Here is an 18,701-nt window from a genome sequence, read left to right on the forward strand (position 1 = left end):
AGCACTTAGCCTCAATCTGAAACTTAGGAAGAGGGATAGGGGAGCATGGGAGATGTGCTCACATTTTTCATTTAAAAAACTTAAAATTTACAATGCTGTGGCAAAACCCTTTTCTTCAGCAGGGAAGAGGAAACCTCCTGCTTCCGCTGTCACCATGCAAGTCCATCCACAGCAGAGAGAAGACCCTGGGAGTCTTCTGATGCTGCTGTCTCCCACGTGTTTCCTTCCCTGTCCCGACCTGAACAGAGACTCAAAGTTTTGAGCGTCACACGGGTAGAGAAAAAGCAGGAAAGCCCTCTGGAACAGCAGTACAAAGCACATGTGGCTGCAAAAGGAAATTAGACCGGATGACATCCAGAGGCTTTCGGGCTCCCCTTGTCAAAGAAGCATCAACCCCTCACTCTCCGCTCTTTGCTATTAGCCACCCTTTTTTTCACACTCAGGACACTCTTCAAAGGCAGCCCCATGTAGAGAGCATTGCAGTAATCAAACCTTGAGGTGATAAGTTGCTCTCTTCTGTACTTTTCCCAGAGTTTCAATGCCTTTTTTGTAGTGTGGAGGCTGGCTCATATTTAGTTGGCTGTCCACCAAGACTCCCAGATCTCTCTCACAGTCACTTATGGTGAGTGTGGTTTCAACCAGTTTGCATGAGGAGGGGATCACTTTATTCCAACCACAGAGATGAGGGGATCACTTTATTCTCCAGGGCACCAGAGGGCCGGACAAGGAACGGCTGGAAGCTGACCAAGGAGAGATTCAACCTGGAAATAAGGAAGAACTTCCTGACGGTCAGAACGATCAACCAATGGAACAACCTACCAGCAGACGTTGTGAACTCCAATACTATGGACATTTTTAAGAGGAAATTGAACTACCATTTGGCTGGGATGCTATAGGGTTCCTGCTTAGAAAGGGGGTTGGACTTGATGACCCGCATGGTCCCTTCCAACTCTAACAATAAATAAATAAATAAAATTTGTAGGAAAGGAATGGTAATGGTAAACAAAATAATTTATTAACATTATGGAACTACGGGTTTAGGCTTTATTTTCTGCTAAAAGTAATTAATGGATTTTTCATGAACACCAAGGAAATAGTGGCATGTACTGAACACTAATCCAATATTACTGGCAACTTACTGAAAAAGAAAGAGCAATATATCCATAAATATTACTTCCTGTCATTTTTCTCATTTATCAAATACATTTAACCTTTTTCAATTCATGCTTAGAACTTGAATAATTGTGTTGCTGACTTTGAATGAAGAGAACAGAAAAATAGACAAGTTCCTCAATTTTCTTCCTCCAATCAATCAATTTCTTATCTATTATCTATCTTCAAATTGTGAATACGCAAAGAGATGGGGTCACCCTTCTTCCACTGCCAGATGATTTGAAATGAATAATCAGCTCTTCCTTGTTACAGAGTAGGGGTCTCCAAACTCGGCAACTTTAAAACTAGTGGACTTCAACTTCCAGAATTTTCCAACCAGCAGAGCTAGCTGAGGAATTCTGCAAGTTAAAGTCCAAAAGTTTGAAAGTTGCCAAGTTACAGAGCTTCTAAGCACCTCCAGAAAAACCTAGGAATGGAAGATCAAGCTGTTTCTTATTGATTGAAGAGAATATATGTAGCCCAAGGTTGCACTGTGGGTACTTTGGTGCTCTGTCAACATGCATGTTTGCTTTTGGATGTTTCATTATCAGAGTAGGTAAGATCTAGGCAGTTTTCCTCTCAGTGTGATCTCCTGGCTGCCTGTAATTTGCAATTTCCTCCTGAGCACCATGCTTGTGAGTAAATGTGCTCACGAGTAAACTGCACCTTAGAAGCAACCGGCACATAGCTGGCTTCCTTGCTCTATTCTGAGAGGAAAACTGTTTTTTCCTCTCTGAATTCTGTTAGCAGAGAGAAGTTTTTACTGTGAGTGCTATAAACCCAGAAAAGCTTTATAAAAATAAAAAAATAAAAAAAAGAGAGAGAAGGAGCTTACGAAAGGCAAGGAGGGTGGGGGCAACTCTGATCTCAGGGGGAGTTAGTTCCAGAGGGTCTGGGTCGCCACAGAGAAGGCTCTTCCCCTGGGTCCTGCCAGATGGCATTGTTTAGTCGAAGGGACCCAGAGAAGGCCAACTCTGTGGGACCTAACCGGTCGCTGGGATTCGTGCGGCAGAAGGTGGTCCCAGATATATTCTGGTCCAACACCATGAAGGGCTTTATAGGTCATAACCAACACTTTGAATTGTGACCGGAAACCGATCGGCAACCAATGCAGACTGCGGAGTGTTGGTGTGATATGGGCATATTTAGGAAAGCCCATGATAGCTCTCGCTGCATTCTGCACTTTTTAAAGTTTCTGAACACTTTTCAAAGGTAGCCCCATGTAGAGAGCATTACAGTAGTCGAGCCTCGAGGTGATGAGGGCATGAGTGACTGTGAGCAGTGACCCCCGGTCCAAGTAGAGCCGCAACTGGTGCACCAGGCGAACCTAAGCAAATGCCCCCCTTGCCACAGCTTGATTTAGTTTTTGCTAGGTTTACATATGAGAGTTTCTTTATATTCAAAGCCCTTCACACAGTAGGACAAAACTGTGGGGTCATTGCTTGATGAACAAAATATAGCAGAACACTGGGTCCAAATACTGGGTCCAAACAGTTTAAATTAGTATAACATCTTGAGAGGTTTACCTGTCTATTTTTAATTTATAATTTCAGCCCCTACCAAGTTATATGATTTAAATTTTGGAATGTGTGTGCAAACTTACTGGAATACAATTTATTGTCCTGTGCCACTATGCCCTAATAACACTCAATACTATCAAAAAAGCTATGTCTCAGATCAAACTCTGCCTTCATCTCCAGTGATTCAGTTTCATGTAGGTCAAATACCCAACTTCCCTTTGATTTTGAAATCTATCTGCACTAGGGATTAACAACAAGAGAGACAAATTGTTTTTCCCATTCTGGAGTATAAATAAAATCTATTGCTGAGTGTATAAGAGGATTCTTTCCCTTTGCAATTATCATAAGAGTAATTCATAATGTATCCCTCTGGATTTCTGTCCTCCAAATTATTGCAGGATAAAACCTGCTTTGAAAACATGTTCCAAAGTTGTCCACTAGGGGCAGGATCTGTGAAATTATCTTTATGTGTTAAAAAGAATGTTTCCTGGGTTTGTTGAGACTCAGCTGTCCTTACTTTTCTCTTTCTTCATGCATGTAATTCAGCTTCTGCATGAACCTTGGTTTATAATTTAGAAGGGGTAAGAATGACCGGGCTGCCTCTCCTGCTGCTGCTCTTCTGCCTCTTTCCTCCAACTACTGCTAAGGGGAGGCAAGCATTATGTCTGTGGAGGACTGTTTTCATGCCTAAAGAAACAATGCACTATTACAGAGGCGGTGATCTCATTATTGGTGGGAATTTACCCCTTCAAATTCATATACTCTCCAAAGTCCCTGATTTTCAGAAGGAGCCATTCAGTCTTCGTTATAATACTTTGTAAGTTGCACCTGGCAGGGAAAAAAGTTCATTAATTATTTTCTTTAGTTCAGGATTCATGGCCTCCTTTCAGAAATCTTTGGTCTACTGTTCTAATGTCCTGGTTTAGTTCTTGCCTTTGATCTTAAAGCAGGCTCAAATTCTCAATCATTTCAGAATTCTATATCAGGAAGATGATAAACTCCATAAAAAGTGAGGAACAACAAAACTGACAACTGGCATTGTAAGAAGACCAGGTTTATATTGTGGTGACCAGTTCTCGTTATCACAATACAACAACAAAAATTGATACTCTGTAAAGTATGCAAATAAGAGCCATAAAGATGATAAGGTGGCTGGAGGCTAAAACTTAAATGAATGGTTACAGGAATTGGATTATGTCTAGTCCTGCAAAGACAAGGGGATCAAACTATTTCCCAAAGCACCAAGATAAGAAACAGTGGAAACTAACAGACAGAAAAAGCTTAGAACTAAGAAGAAAGTTCCTAATGGTGGGAGCAATTAACCAAAAAAGCCAATACAGTTCTAGCCTACATAAACAGAGGGATAGAATAAAGAAGTGTCAATAGCAATAGCACTTAGACTTATATACCACCTAAAAGAGCCTTTACAGCCCTCTCTAAGTGGTTTAGAAAGTCAGCATATTGTCCCCAACAATCCGGGTAATGATTTTACCCACTTCAGAAGGATGGAAGGTTGAATCAACCTTGAGCTGGTGAGATTTAAACTGCCGAACTTCAGCTAGCATTTTAACCACTGGACCACCTTGGCTCTCTAATACCACTTTATAATGCCTTGGTAAGGCCACATTTAGAGTACTTCCTCCAGGTTTGGTTGCCACTATATTAAAAAGATGTTGAGACTCTAGAAAGAGTTTAGAGAAGAGCAACAAAGATGATTAGCGGCTGGAGGCTAAAACATGTGAAGAATGGTTGCAGGAATTGGGTAAGTTTGGTTTAACGAAAAGAAGGTCTAGGGGAGACATGATATCAGTGTTCCAATATCTCAGGGGATGCCAAAAAGAATTGGGACTCAAGCTATTCTCCAAAGTACTTCAAGGTAGAAAAAGAAATGAATGGAAACTTATCAAGGAGAGAAACAACATTTCTAGGTTGCGTCTGTCCTTGATTAGTTTCCATTCATTCCATTCCATTCCATTCCATTCCATTCATTCATTCATTCATTCATTCATTCATTTATTTATTTATTTATTTATTTATTTATTTATTTATTTCTATAAGGAGACATTTCCTGACAGAACAATTAACCAGTGGGGCAACATACCTCCGGACATTTTAAATGCTACAACACTGGAAGCTTTTAAGAAGATGATGGATAACCATTTGTCTCAAACAGGGTGTTGGACTAGATGACCTACAAGGTCCCTTCCAACTGTAATAATAATCTAATCCAATCTGAATGTCCAAATTCCCTTCCAATTCTGTTATTCTATTCTAAATCACATACATATTTTCCCCTGTAATGCTCCTAGTGTTTTCTTTACCACAGACCTATATTCAAGAAATACCAAGAGTTCCTAGCCTTAGAGTTTGCAGTCACAGAGATCAACAAAGATTTGGTTCTCCTCCCCAACCTCACACTTGGCTTCCACATTTGTGACAGTGTTCGGATTGAGAGGATCATTTCTTTAATCAGCCTCTCCTTGGTCTCCACCTGGGGCCAAATGATTCCAGGTTATAAATGTGACAGGCAGGACCTTCTGCTCTCTATCATTGGAGGTGACCACCCCAAATCCTCAAGGCAGATGGCTTCCATCTTCAGCATCTACAAGGTCCCACAGGTAAGGGGGATTCATTGGATATAGTATGGTGTGGATAAAGAACAGAAACAAACACGGAAGTCAAGGGTAAAAATGACGTTGTTGAAGGGGATATCCTATAGTTGAATTCTTTTTTATATTTTATGTGTCAATATATATATCTCCAACAGATCAATAATGAAAAAATTCTGAAATCCTGTACTTGCCAAGAATAAATTTCTGATTTTCATAAAAGTTTAGCCAGCATTTCATTCAATTTATTGCCTCTATCAAGCTAATTATTTCTTTTCTTTTGACATATCAAAACCAGACAAAATATGTCACAAGCAGCTCTTCCTAGGAAGAGAAGATGTTTAAGCTTGTTAATTGAAGTAAGTCTGCCTGATTGTTAAGTTTAAAAAAAATGCAGGTGAAATCAGCACAATACTTTACTTTGTCTTTGAAAGAGGAATCTCCCTTTCTCCAGCTCGGTGTTGGCTTTGAGATCCCTCGGGAATATAGACCAGTTTATCCTTCCTTCTTCCGGATTAATCCCAGTGACTTTTCAGAGTATGTGGGTTTAATTCAGCTGCTCCTGCATTTCCAGTGGAACTGGGTTGGGCTTGGGACCTCTGAAGATGACAGTACAGAACATTTCATTTCAACCTTGATACCAATGTTGAAGGAGAAGGAGATCTGCCTGGCCTTTATCGAAGGTTTGAACACTAAGGACTTAATGGTTGCATTACAGAAATTCCTTTCCAAAATTGTATTTAAAGCTGAAGTCATCATTTTGTTTGGAGATTCCACTGATATTGTAACAGTTTTGTCATTTCTGAAAGCTTCTGTAACGTATGGATTGGTACGACTTCAAAATGTTTGGATCCTAACTTCTCACTGGAAATTTACTATGGAGGGAGACCCTTATGAAAATATAAAACCTTTGCATGGGGCTTTGCAGTTTAGGGAAAACTCTGGGGATGTTTCAGAATTCAGTCACTTCCTCCTGTCTTTATACCGTTTGATCAAAGAAGGGGACACCATTCTCCTGGATTTGTGGGAAATACTCTTTGACTGCCATATCTCCAAACCAGGCAAGGTCCTTCCAAAAGGGAGACAACACTGTACAGGAAAGGAGAATTTACACAATGTTCCAGATTTTCTTTTTGAAATGAGCATGACAGGTGAAAGTTACAGTATCTATAATGCCATTTATGCAGTGGCACATGCATTGCATGCAATTTACAACTCAAGAGCACAACTAGCTATGCTGAAGCTTGGAAAAAGGATCTCAAATGTGGAGCCATGGCAGGTAATCTCTTTGACATTTTATCCAGTCCACCGATAAATAGAGAAGAAGCTTCTCATATGCATTTCTTGAAATCATATCAAGTTATATCATATCATGGCATCTCTGAACAGACTAAACCAGCAATTACTTAAAAAAACAATAATATTCATTAAATGTTTTGTTGAAAGAATGGACAAAAGAAGAATAACCTATATAGTACATGGTCCTGAAACATATTCAAAGCTCCTTGAGTATCATGAGGTGAGCAAGGAGGAGGTGTCATTTCAGATCAATATGATAATCTGGTTGCATTTTATTGTTGTAAGCCACCCAGAATCCTTCGGGTGTGGGCAGCATACAAATGCAAATAAACAAACAGATAAATAAATAAATAAATATATAAACAAGCAAACAAACAAACAAATTGACAGGCAGATGGACAGGCAGAAAGACAGGCAAACAAAAACAAACAAACAAACAAATAAATAAATAAACAAATAAACAAACAAACATGAAAGATGGTTCAACATGAAATTGAAATTCTAAAGGCTATATCTGCAGAATCTTCTCCGATTACCTTCGCATGTAACCTGAACAAATAAAAAGATGTTCAGCTCAATTCCTTTTAATCTTCTTTTATGTTTTTATGAATTAGCATCATGTGTGACTCCAACTTATATGTTTACTTCTGTGTTTCTTTTAATGTGTTTAACAGAATTGAAAAGAATAGGTAATAGAATAGAATAAAATAGAATAGAGTAGAGTAGAATAGAATAGAATAGAGTAGGTGTACACGTGTGACAAAAAATATAAAAGTCTATTCTATTCTATTCGACTCTGCCCTACCCTACCCTACTCTACTCTGTTTCTGCCCTTTAGTTAATTGCTCCAATTTATGAAGATCTCTTTTCTTTCAGATTCTTGCCAATTTGAGAAATGTCCACTTCAACAACAGTGCTGGAGATGAAATCTCCTTCTCACAAATTGGAATGAGAACTGCTCGTTATGATATCGTCAACTGGGTTGTCCATCCTAATAAATCTTTAGTCCCTGTGAAAGTTGGGCAAAAGAATCCCAGGGCTACCCCAGGCCAGGATTTCACCATTAACTCTGATGCGATCATCTGGGCCTCAAAGGTGAGCTGCAAGGAAATGTTGTAAATTCAGGAAAACAATCACTCTCTCCTGGAGATGCTGAACATCCTTCTAAGGTAGAGGTCCTCAAACGTGCCAGCTTTAAGATCTGTGGACATCAAACACCCAGAATTTTCCAGCCAGCATAGCTAGAACACCTGTTCTAAGGTGAAAACAGGTATATAGATGCAGAAATTTGGAATTTGAAATTTGATGAATTACTTGCATTTGAGGTTAACAAATTTGAGATCTAATTTGTGAAACCTTTAGCAATGAGTGAGAATGAAAAGAACCAGGATGCTATTAGATCAGGCAGAGATTTGCATGGACCATAGCCATTCTTTTGGATGTTCATCATTCTTTGTTGTAGCAAAGTTGTAACTCAATGTAGCAAAACTTCCTTTGTATTCTGAGGTTCAAATGTCAAATGTTAGTATCCATTGATGAGTCACTAATGCCACTTGCCTGAATCTCCTAGGAGATTTTCATGGTTCCTGTTAGACCTTCGTAAACTATTTGTAATTGATAACATTCTCAATAGAAAAAGAGGCATATGGAAATGAATAAATGTAGGATCTTCATTGCACAGGCCACTTCTAACACTTCTTTTTTTCTCCTTTAGAAGGTGCCCTTTGCCAGGTGTGGCAAGAAGAGGTGCCATGCAGGAGAGAGGAGACAAGTTCCAGAGGGCCAGCCCATTTGTTGCTACCAATGTGCCCCTTGTCCAGAAGGAACCATCTCAAATCAAACAGGTAGGATCTAGGACGGGGGTTGGCAACCTTAAGAAGTCAAAGAGCCATTTGGCCCCATTTTCCAGAGAAAACAAAACATTCAGAGTCACAAAACCTGGGTCGGCATGACCAACTTGACCCCACTCCCACCATTAAACATACCGTTGAATATTCATTAGCGTGATGTAAATAGCTGAGTCATAGAATGTTGAATGGTGATTGGTTTATTTTGGGCGGGAAGAAACAATGTATATAAAGCCAGAAAGCCGATACTGTTGTAGTTCGCACCTGGGTTACAATCGTATAGGAACTCTGTTTCTGCTATGCCGAGAATAAAAGTTACTTTAAACTGACTCCAGCTTCAGAATTTTTCATTGGCGACGAAGGAGGTCTTACCCACGTACTTCAAGAATGGGTAACCTGCCTCTGGGAAAAGTACCTGACCATTTCGACCCTGAGAAGTCTTCCTGGGACGAATACATGGGGAAATTCAAGGTCTTCCTTGAGACGGCAGGTATAAAAAACACCGACAGTGGTTGGAAGAGAGCTATCTTTTTAAACTACTGTGGCTCAGAAATCTATGCATTAGCTCAGACCTTAACTGACCCGCTACCGGCCAACTCGGTTTCCTGGGACATTTTAACCACTAAATTGGCATCTCACTTTAAAGCTATCAAGCCAGCCATCGTGAACAGGCACCAATTCTCCTGGATGACTCAAATCGAGGGAGAAACGATCAATCAATATGCTACATGCCTTCGCACTGTAATGTTGAAATGCAAATTCGACAACCCTGAGTCAAGATTGATAGACACTTTAATTTTCGGAATGAGAAACATGTCTGTTTGGAACAAACTCCTCACTGAAGATGAGCCATCTTTACAGCTGGTCATTAAGACCACACAAACTGCGGAAGTCTCTGAAGCAGCAGCCGCAGAATTAAAGCACAATGATAAATTGGAAGTTGTTTCCAAGATTGAGAATCCACCATACCGCCAAGACATCGCAGAGGAACCAAGCAGCCCAAGCAGCTCAGAAGAGTCATGTTTCCTGCTCAGAGCTGACCCAGCGAGACAACAGAGACAACTGAGACAAAGTCATCCATGCCCGGGTTGCCGAGGAAACCACCTGCGTCCGAAGTGCCCATTCAGAGAGTCGATTTGCCGCTGTTGTGATTGCCGAGGGCACATAGCCGAAGCCTGCAGAGCGGTCTTTCCAGAGGAAACCATCTCCACCCAGCAACAACCCCGCCAGCAAGGCTCGTCATGGCAAAATCATGATTACCCCCTTCCTCGTTTTCCTTTTAGAGGTTCCCAAAGAAACACAGGGAATACCAGCCGGGGTAATTTTAACTATACGGTTAATAACACCGTGACCCGAGACTCAAAACAAATCATTGTTCCAGGGCATATTAACAATCACCCGTGCCAAATGGAATTGGACACTGGGTCTAAATTTACCATAATGCCTTGGGAAAAGATCAAACTTTATATGCCTAATCTTACCAAAGCTCATCTGCGTTAATCGGGGATTTTCAGGGGGGGGGGCGCGATTCCTATTTTGGGCAAAACAATTGTACCCGTGTCTTTTAAAAATGTCAAATGTAAGTTGCCTATACTTGTAGTCTCGGGGCCTAGGCATAAGCTGCTGGGGCTAGAATGGATGACCCCTTTGGGTATTACTGTGACAGGAATTAAAAAAATAAGTGAAGTGACCACCCCAAACTTTTTAAGGGAATTCCCTGAGGTTTTCAACCCCACTTTGGGTTCCTACAGAGGCCCACCTATTTCCTCTTCTTTGGACCCTAAAGTGCCACCCACTAGACTTAAACCACGAAGAGTCCCCTTACCATTATTACCCAAGCTTGATCAACAACTAGACAAACTATTAACTCAAGGCATTCTAGTACCAGTAGACCATGCACCATGGGAAACTCCAATTATAACCCCCTTGAAACTGGATGGGTCATTAAGGGTTTGCGTAGACTATAAATCTACCCTGAACAAGGCACTGCAACACCACCCTTACCCAATTCCTGTAGTTCAACAACTACTTCACTCTTTGGGGGAAGGGAAAATATTTTCTAAAATCAATTTAGTGCAAGCTTATCAACAGTTGCCCGTGGACGACGAAACCACACTTGCTCAGTCAATAATAACGCACAGAGGTGCTTTTAAGTGCACCAGATTACAGTTTGGGGTCAGTGTGGCCCCTGGAATATTTCAGAGTCTCATGGAGAGGCTGCTTTTTGGCATTAAAGGGACCATACCATATTTTGACGATATATTAATATCAGGGGAAAATCAACTAATCAAAGTGGTTGCCTATAGGAGGTATAAAGAGTCTGGAAGTATAGCTGATAGGGAGGTGTATAAAATGAGACAGAAGGAGGTGAAACAGATAATATATGCTGCTAAAGCCTCAAAAGAGGAAGAAATTGCCAAATCTGTAAAGAAGGGGGATAAAACCTTCTTCAGATATATTAGTGGTAAGAAGAAGAAAAACTGCGGCATCACGAAGCTTAGTACCGGGAATAATACATGCATTAATGGGAATAAGGAGATCGCTGACCATTTCAATAGCTACTTCTGTTCAGTTTTCTCAAAAGACACCTTACAAAATAATACTATAGAGGGATATAGCATTGCTTCCAGCTGTACGGATTCAGCTCCAGTGATCTTAGAAGCCGATGTCTTAGAAGAACTTGAACGATTAAAGATAAATAAGGCAATGGGTCCAGATGGCATCCACCCCAGAGTTCTTAAAGAACTCAGATCTGTCATTACTACCCCCCTGACTGATTTGTTTAACCAATCCTTGTTAACAGGAGAAGTTCCTGAGGATTGGAGAATGGCCAGTGTTGTGCCTATTCACAAGAAGGGCAGTAGGGAAGAAGCTGGTAACTACAAGCCAGTTAGCTTGACATCAGTTGTAGTTAAAATGATGGAGACTCTACTCAAAAAGAGGATAAATCAGCACCTAAAAAACAATAACTTATTGGACCCAAATCAGCATGGCTTTACTGAAGGCAAATCATGTCAGACTAATCTCATTGATTTCTTTGACTATGTCACAAAGGTGTTGGATGAAGGTGGTGCTGTGGATATTGCCTACCTGGACTTCAGCAAAGCCTTTGATACGGTTCCACATAAAGAGCTGATAGATAAATTAGTGAAGATTGGACTTAATCCCTGGATAGTTCAATGGACTTGCAGCTGGCTGAAGCGTAGACATCAAAGAGTTATTGTTAATGGCGAGTATTCTGAGCAGAGTCACGTTACAAGCGGTGTGCCACAAGGGTCTGTTCTGGGTCCTATTCTTTTTAATATGTTTGTGAGTGACATAGGGGAAGGTTTGGTAGGGAAGGTTTGCCTATTTGCTGATGACTCTAAAGTGTGCAATAGGGTTGATATTCCTGGAGGCATCTGTAATATGGTAAATGATTTAGCTTTACTAGATAAATGGTCAAAGCAATGGAAACTGCACTTTAATGTTTCCAAATGTAAAATAATGCACTTGGGGAAAAGGAATCCTCAATCTGAGTATTGTATTGGCAGTTCTGTGTTAGCAAATACTTCAAAAGAAAAGGATTTAGGGGGAGGGATTTATGACAGTCTCAAAATGGGTGAACAGTGCAGTCAGGTGGTAGGGAAAGCAAGTAGGATGCTTGGCTGCATAGCTAGAGGTATAACAAGCAGGAAGAGGGAGATTATGATCCTGCTATATAGAATTATTTATTTATTTATTTATTTATTATTTAGATTTGTATGCCGCCCCTCTCCGCGGACTCAGGGCGGCTCACAGCAAAATATAACAAATCGTAACAAATCCAAATAAATTTAAAATATTTTAAAAAGTTTAAAAAGAACCCCATTTACTAACAAGCACACACACAAACATACCATGCATAAATTGTACATGCCCGGGGGAGGTGAATGCTGGTGAGACCACATTTGGAATACTGTGTTCAGTTCTGGAGACCTCACCTACAAAAAGATATTGACAAAATTGAACGGGTCCAAAGACGGGCTACAAGAATGGTGGAAGTTCTTAAGCATAAAACGTATCAGGAAAGACTTAATGAACTCAATCTGTATAGTCTGGAGGACAGAAGGAAAAGGGGGGACATGATCGAAACATTTAAATATATTAAAGGGTTAAATAAGGTCCAGGAGGGAAGTGTTTTTAATAGGAAAGTGAACACAAGAACAAGGGGACACAATCTGAAGTTAGTTGGGGGAAAGATCAAAAGCAACATGAGAAAATATTATTTTACTGAAAGAGTAGTAGATCCTTGGAACAAACTTCAAGCAGACGTGTTAGATAAATCCACAATAACTGAATTTAAACATGCCTGGGATAAACATATATCCATCCTAAGATAAAATACAGAAAATAGTATAAGGGCAGACTAGATGGACCATGAGGTCTTTTTCTGCCGTCAGACTTCTATATTTCTATGTTTCTATGTGTTGGTTATGATCTATTTAAAGCCCTCCATGGCACCGGACCAGATTATCTCCGGGACCGCCTTCTGCCACATGAATCCCAGTGACCAATTAGGTCCCACAGAGTGGGCCTTCTCCGGGTCCCATCAACTAAATAATGCCATTTGGCGGGACCCGGGGAAGAGCCTTCTCTGTGGCAGCCGCGGCCCTCTGGAACCAACTCACCCCAGAGATCAGAATTGCCCCCACCCTCCTTGCCTTTCATAAGCTCCTTAAAACCCACCTTTGCTCTCAGGCATGGGGGAACTGAGATACAGTATTATTTCCCCCTAGGCCTCTACAATTTATGCATGGTATGTCTGTATGTATGTCTGGTTTTATAATAAGGGTTTCTTAGTTGTTTTAGTATTGGATTGCTACATGCTGTTTTTATCACTTTTGTTAGCCACCCCAAGTCCATGGAGAGGGGTGGCATACAAATCCAATCAATCAATCAATCAATCAATCAATCAATCAATCAATAAATAAACAAATAAACAAACAAACAAATAACTTCAGCTAAACCAAAGAATAAGGGAGGTATTAAGGAGGCTACAACAAAAAGGGCTTAAGATTAAAGCAGAAAAATGCGTGTGGGGGACGCACAGTATAGAGTTTTTGGGATACAGAATTGATGGTGAGGGAATTCACCCCACCCCAGAGAAGATAAGCGCAATTCAGGAAGCCCCTGAACTCCAGAGCAAATCAGAGCTCCAAGCATTTCTTGGCCTTCTTAACTTTTATTCTGTTTTCATAAAACAGAAAGCTACAGCAGCTGAACCTCTCCACAGATTACTCCAGAAGGGGACACCTTGGATGTGGGGGGATGCAGAATGCAGAGCCTTTGTCAAAGTGAAACAATTATTATCATCAAACAGCATAGTAGTCCAATATAATACAACATTGCCGGTGAGATTGACATGTGACGTGTCCCCGTATGGGGTGGGAGTTGTACTGGCCCATGTGCTACCCGATGGCATGGAAGCACTAATAGCATAATTCTCCAGAACATTATCTGGAACTGAAAGGAATTATAGCCAATTGGATAAGGAGGCTTTAGCCCTGGTGGCGGGAGTCAAGAAATTTCATAATTATATATTTGGCCGAAAATTTGAACTCACAATTCACAAACCATTATTGGGGTTATTGGCTGAGAAGAAACCTACACCCCCATTCATGTCTACCCGGTTAATTAGGTGGATTATTTTTCTTGCTGCATATAATTACAATCTTAAACATAAAGGGGGGTAAAGACATAAATCATGCTGACGACCTGAGCAGATGCCCAATGACATTAACCGTGGAGGATCCAGCTCCAGCATCTGACATATTACTGTTGGAATTAGAAGACAACCCAATCACTACAGCAAAGGAAGTAGCTGAACACACAAGGCTAGACCCAATATTACAAAAAGTTGCAAGTTATGTGTTGCGGGGGTGGCCCAATGATATTAGTGATGTGGATTTAAAAGATTTCAAGAACAAACAATAGGAACTATCCTATTTAAGGGGGTGCATTTTGTGGGGAGACAGGACTGTTATTCCATTTAATCTGAGGAACAAGGTATTAGAATTGTTGCATAGGGGGCACCCTGGCATCGTACGCATGAAGAGTTTGGCCAGAGGACATTTGTGGTGGCCAGGCCTGGATGCTGATATTGAAAAATGGGTAGCCACCTGTGACCCCTGCCAGGAATCCAGACCAAATCCCCCTAGAACTTCTCCAATAGAATGGGAGGCACCAAAAGGACCATGGTCTAGGATCCACATTGATTACGCAGGTCCCATGGGAACATGTATGTTTGGTTTTATAATAAGGGTTTTTAACTGTTTTAATATTGGATTGTTATATGCTGTTTTTATTGCTGTTGTTAGCCGCCCTGAGTCTACGGAGAGGGGTGGCATACAAATCCAATAAATAAATAAAATAAATAAATAAACACATTCCTTCCTAATAGTCATGGATGCCTATTCCAACTGGGTAGAAATCATTGCCATGAGAAACACAACATCATGTGCCACCATTAAGGCCCCCAATTTACGTCAAGACAAATGGAATTGTTTTTAGACAAATTAGGTATCAGGCATGCACTTATATCACCTTTCCCCCCCTGGGCTAATGGATTGGCAGAACGATACGTTAGGGTGGCCAAAGAGGCTCTGAGGAGATCAGAACCAGGGGAGGTACAAGAACATTTAGATCAATTTTTGTTGACACAACATATCACTCCAAACACAAGGACACAAAAAAGCCCTGCTGAACTTTTAATGGGAAGAAAATTGAGGTCCCCATTAGATTGGTTACATCCACTGTATTGTGAAGATAGAGATGTTCAGATAAATCCAGAAAGATGCATGTTCATTGGGCAGACTGTATTTGCAAAGAATTTTGATGGTGGGTTAAATTGGTTGAAAGGAACTGTGATACAACAAACAGCTCCAAAGATGTTTATGTTTATGTTTATTTAGATTTGTATGCCGCCCCTCTCCGCAGACTCGGGGCGGCTCACAACAAAGTGCAAAAGACAATTTACAAACAAATCTAAATTTCTGCTAAAAACATTTTAAAAACCCCATTTCTAAACACACATACATACACACATACCATTCATAAATTGTATATGCCCGGGGGAGATGTCTCAGATCCCCCATGCCTGACAACACAGGTGGGTCTTAAGGAGCTTGCGAAAGGCAGGAAGAGTAGGGGCAGTTCTAATCTCCGGGGGGAGTTGGTTCCAGAGGGTCGGGGCCGCCACAGAGAAGGCTCTTCCCCTGGGGCCCGCCAACTGACATTGTTTAGTTGACGGGACCCAGAGAAGGCCCACTCTGTGGGACCTAATCGGTCGCTGGGATTCGTGCGGCAGGAGGCGGTCTCGGAGGTATGTACTGTATTTGTTTGGAGGATGGCCATATGTGGAAATGGCACATCGATCACTTAAGGAGACACCTGGAACAATTGACCTCTCAACACCCAGACATAAGCTTGGGCACTAACCGGAATTGTCAACCTTCAATTCCCAAAGAGAACGCGAACAGAGGGACGGTACGAGAAAACAGATATGGATCAAACAGTATGGACATAGACATTTACTTAACGAGTCTGCATCATCCATCCAGCGATGTGGGAATGGCATCCCAGGAGGCCGGCGGCGTGTCTGCAGACTCTACACTTGGAACCGTTCTGTTGGCAAGGCCAGGGACGGCCAGTGAAGCTGCTGACGAGCCGACTTCCTCTTCAGCTGATTGCCAAGACTCAAATGATCTGCGCAGGTCTGAGAGAGAAGTACGCAGACCAAGGAGATTGGATGATTTTGTCACATGGCTTACGGAGTGAGCTGGTGTCAAACTAAGGAGGGAGGGGTATTGAATATTCATTAGGGTGATGTAAATAGTTGAGTCATAGAATGTTGAATAGTGATTGGTTTAAAATGCCCGGGAAATTCAAATAAGTGTCAGTTATTTTGAGCAGGAAGAAACAATGTATAAAAAGCCGGAAAGCCGATACTGTTGCAGTTCGCGCCTGGGTTACAATCATATAGCAACTCTGTTTCTGCTATGCCGAGAATAAACGTTACTTTAAACTGACTCCAGCTTCAGTATTTTTCACATGCTACCCCCCCCCAGCTATGCCTACCTAGGTTTTATGGGTCTGATCTCAATTTGAAAAAGTTATCTGTCTCTTTCTCTCTCTCCATCTCTTTTTCTCCCTCTCAACTTTCTTTCTCTCTTTCCCTCTTCCTGTCTTTCTCTATTTCTCTCTCCCTCCTTTCCTCCCCACACACAATTCCCTCCCTCCCTCATCTCTCTCTTTCTCCCATCTCTCTCTTTCTCCCCCTCTTTGTGTATGCTGAGTAACAATAACCAGCCCTGGTTTCTTTTCGGGTGTCTCTCCATCCTCTCTCCCTGGCTGGCTGTGGCATGTCCAGGGAGACCTTCCTCAAGGTGCAAAGGAAAACACAGAGGGTGAGTGGCTGCTAATATAAGGAGATGTTTTAGACATGGCTTCTCTCCTGCCCTAAAGATCTGGCCACTGCCTTGCCATATCCCATTCCATCCCTTCCCCCTCCACGTCCTTGGCTTAGCAGGAAGGGTGTGACCACTAGGAAGCGAATAATGTCTTACACACAAATGTAGCATGAAGACAGCTACATTACTTTGCTATGCCCCGCCACCCAGAATGAGAGGAAAAGGAGAGGGAGGTAGATCGCCCGAGCAAAATACCCTTAGCTGCCTTGAGTCCATCAGGATTGGGTGGCATAGAAGTTGAATAAATAAATAAAACTTTGCTTGATGATGCTGAAATCCTTACATAGAAATTTATAATTTCAGATGCAGCCCAGTGTGATCCCTGCCCAGAAGACAAGTATCCCAACAAGGGGAAGGACCAATGCATTGCCAAGAAGATGCACTTCCTCAGTTATCAAGACACCCTCGGATACACTTTGAGTTCTCTAGCTCTTTTCCTTTCTCTGATCACATCTGCAGTATTGGTGGTTTTCCGTAAACATCATGAAACACCAATAGTCAAGGCCAACAACCGAGATCTCACCTATATCCTCCTGGTCTCCCTCCTGCTCTGCTTCCTCTGCTCCTTTCTTTTCATTGGTCAACCCAGGAAGCTCACTTGCCTATTCCGACAAACTGCCTTTGCCATTTTCTTTTCTCTAGCGGTTTCCTCTGTGTTGGCAAAAACAGTCATGGTAGTTCTTGCCTTCATGGCTACCAAACCAGGAAACAGGGCAAGGAAATTCTTAGGAAAACCACTGACCAATTCCATTATCTTAGCCTGTCCCCTGGTCCAAGCAGTTCTTTGTGCCATCTGGCTGATAACCTCTCCTCCATTTCCCAACTTGGACTTCCACTCCTTGGAAGGAGAGACCATCTTGGAATGTCAGGAAGGCTCAGTTTCAATTTTTTACACAGTCCTGGCCTACCTAGGTTTTCTGGCTTTCGTGAGTTTTATTATAGCCTTTCTGGCTAGGAAATTGCCTGATAGCTTTAACGAAGCCAAATTCATTACTTTTAGCATGCTGGTCTTTTGCAGTGTTTGGATCACATTCCTCCCCACTTACTTGAGCACTAAAGGGAAGTCCATGGTGGCCGTGGAGATCTTCTCCATCTTGGCCTCTGGGGCTGGTCTCTTGGTTTGCATATTTTTTCCCAAATGCTACATTATCCTACTGAGGCCCCAATTGAATTGTAAAGATAATATAATGGGGCACAAAAGACTCTGATTTATGTCTCTGGTTTCTGTGGGGACAGGGAACTTTATTTTAATATTTATATATATTAAAGAAGTGGATATTAGTTTTCAGCATGATTGTTTCTCACTTCATTTATTTTAGCCAAAAGAGTTTTTCAAAAGTGTTTCTAACATTATTGTTTTCCTAAATCCCTCAGGCTTTGCTGTGTTTCCTACTAACATTTTCATTTAATTCTTTATTAGAATATTTAAATTTAAATGAGCTACATTTCTTACTCTTTATTAAATAAACTACAGAAACATAATTTATTTATAAAGAAGATCATGTGAAATTGATCATGTGATAATCATGTGATAATTGATTAACATTGGAATTTTAAACCTTTTTATCAATTCCAAGTATTATGAAGAATAAAGGTTGGATAGAAGAAAGTGAGGAAGAAGGTATAAGAATAAATGGAGTAAATCATGACTTGTTCATTATTAAATATGGGGGGAAACACAATTGCTTAGACATTTGTTAATTGTGAAGGCATATGTCTGTGTACTTTTATATAAAGGTAAAGTTATGTTATCTAAGGACTCAAGTCATATTATATTATATTATA

At 41.1% G+C, this 18,701-nt stretch overlaps 1 protein-coding gene across 1 annotated transcript; it reads left to right on the forward strand.

Annotated features, from left to right (window-relative positions):
• The first annotated feature begins 3,259 nt into the window (after positions 1-3,259).
• LOC139169873 (vomeronasal type-2 receptor 26-like) lies at positions 3,260-18,124 on the forward strand. Its single transcript, XM_070756923.1, has 6 exons — positions 3,260-3,489; positions 4,999-5,290; positions 5,679-6,560; positions 7,457-7,675; positions 8,295-8,424; positions 17,220-18,124. The coding sequence occupies exons 1-6, from the start codon at positions 3,260-3,262 to the stop codon at positions 18,122-18,124; spliced, it is 2,658 nt and encodes an 885-aa protein (XP_070613024.1).
• Positions 18,125-18,701: the final 577 nt, after the last annotated feature.

Source organism: Erythrolamprus reginae, chromosome 1 (assembly GCF_031021105.1).
Source record: "Erythrolamprus reginae isolate rEryReg1 chromosome 1, rEryReg1.hap1, whole genome shotgun sequence".
NCBI lineage: Eukaryota > Metazoa > Chordata > Lepidosauria > Squamata > Dipsadidae > Erythrolamprus > Erythrolamprus reginae.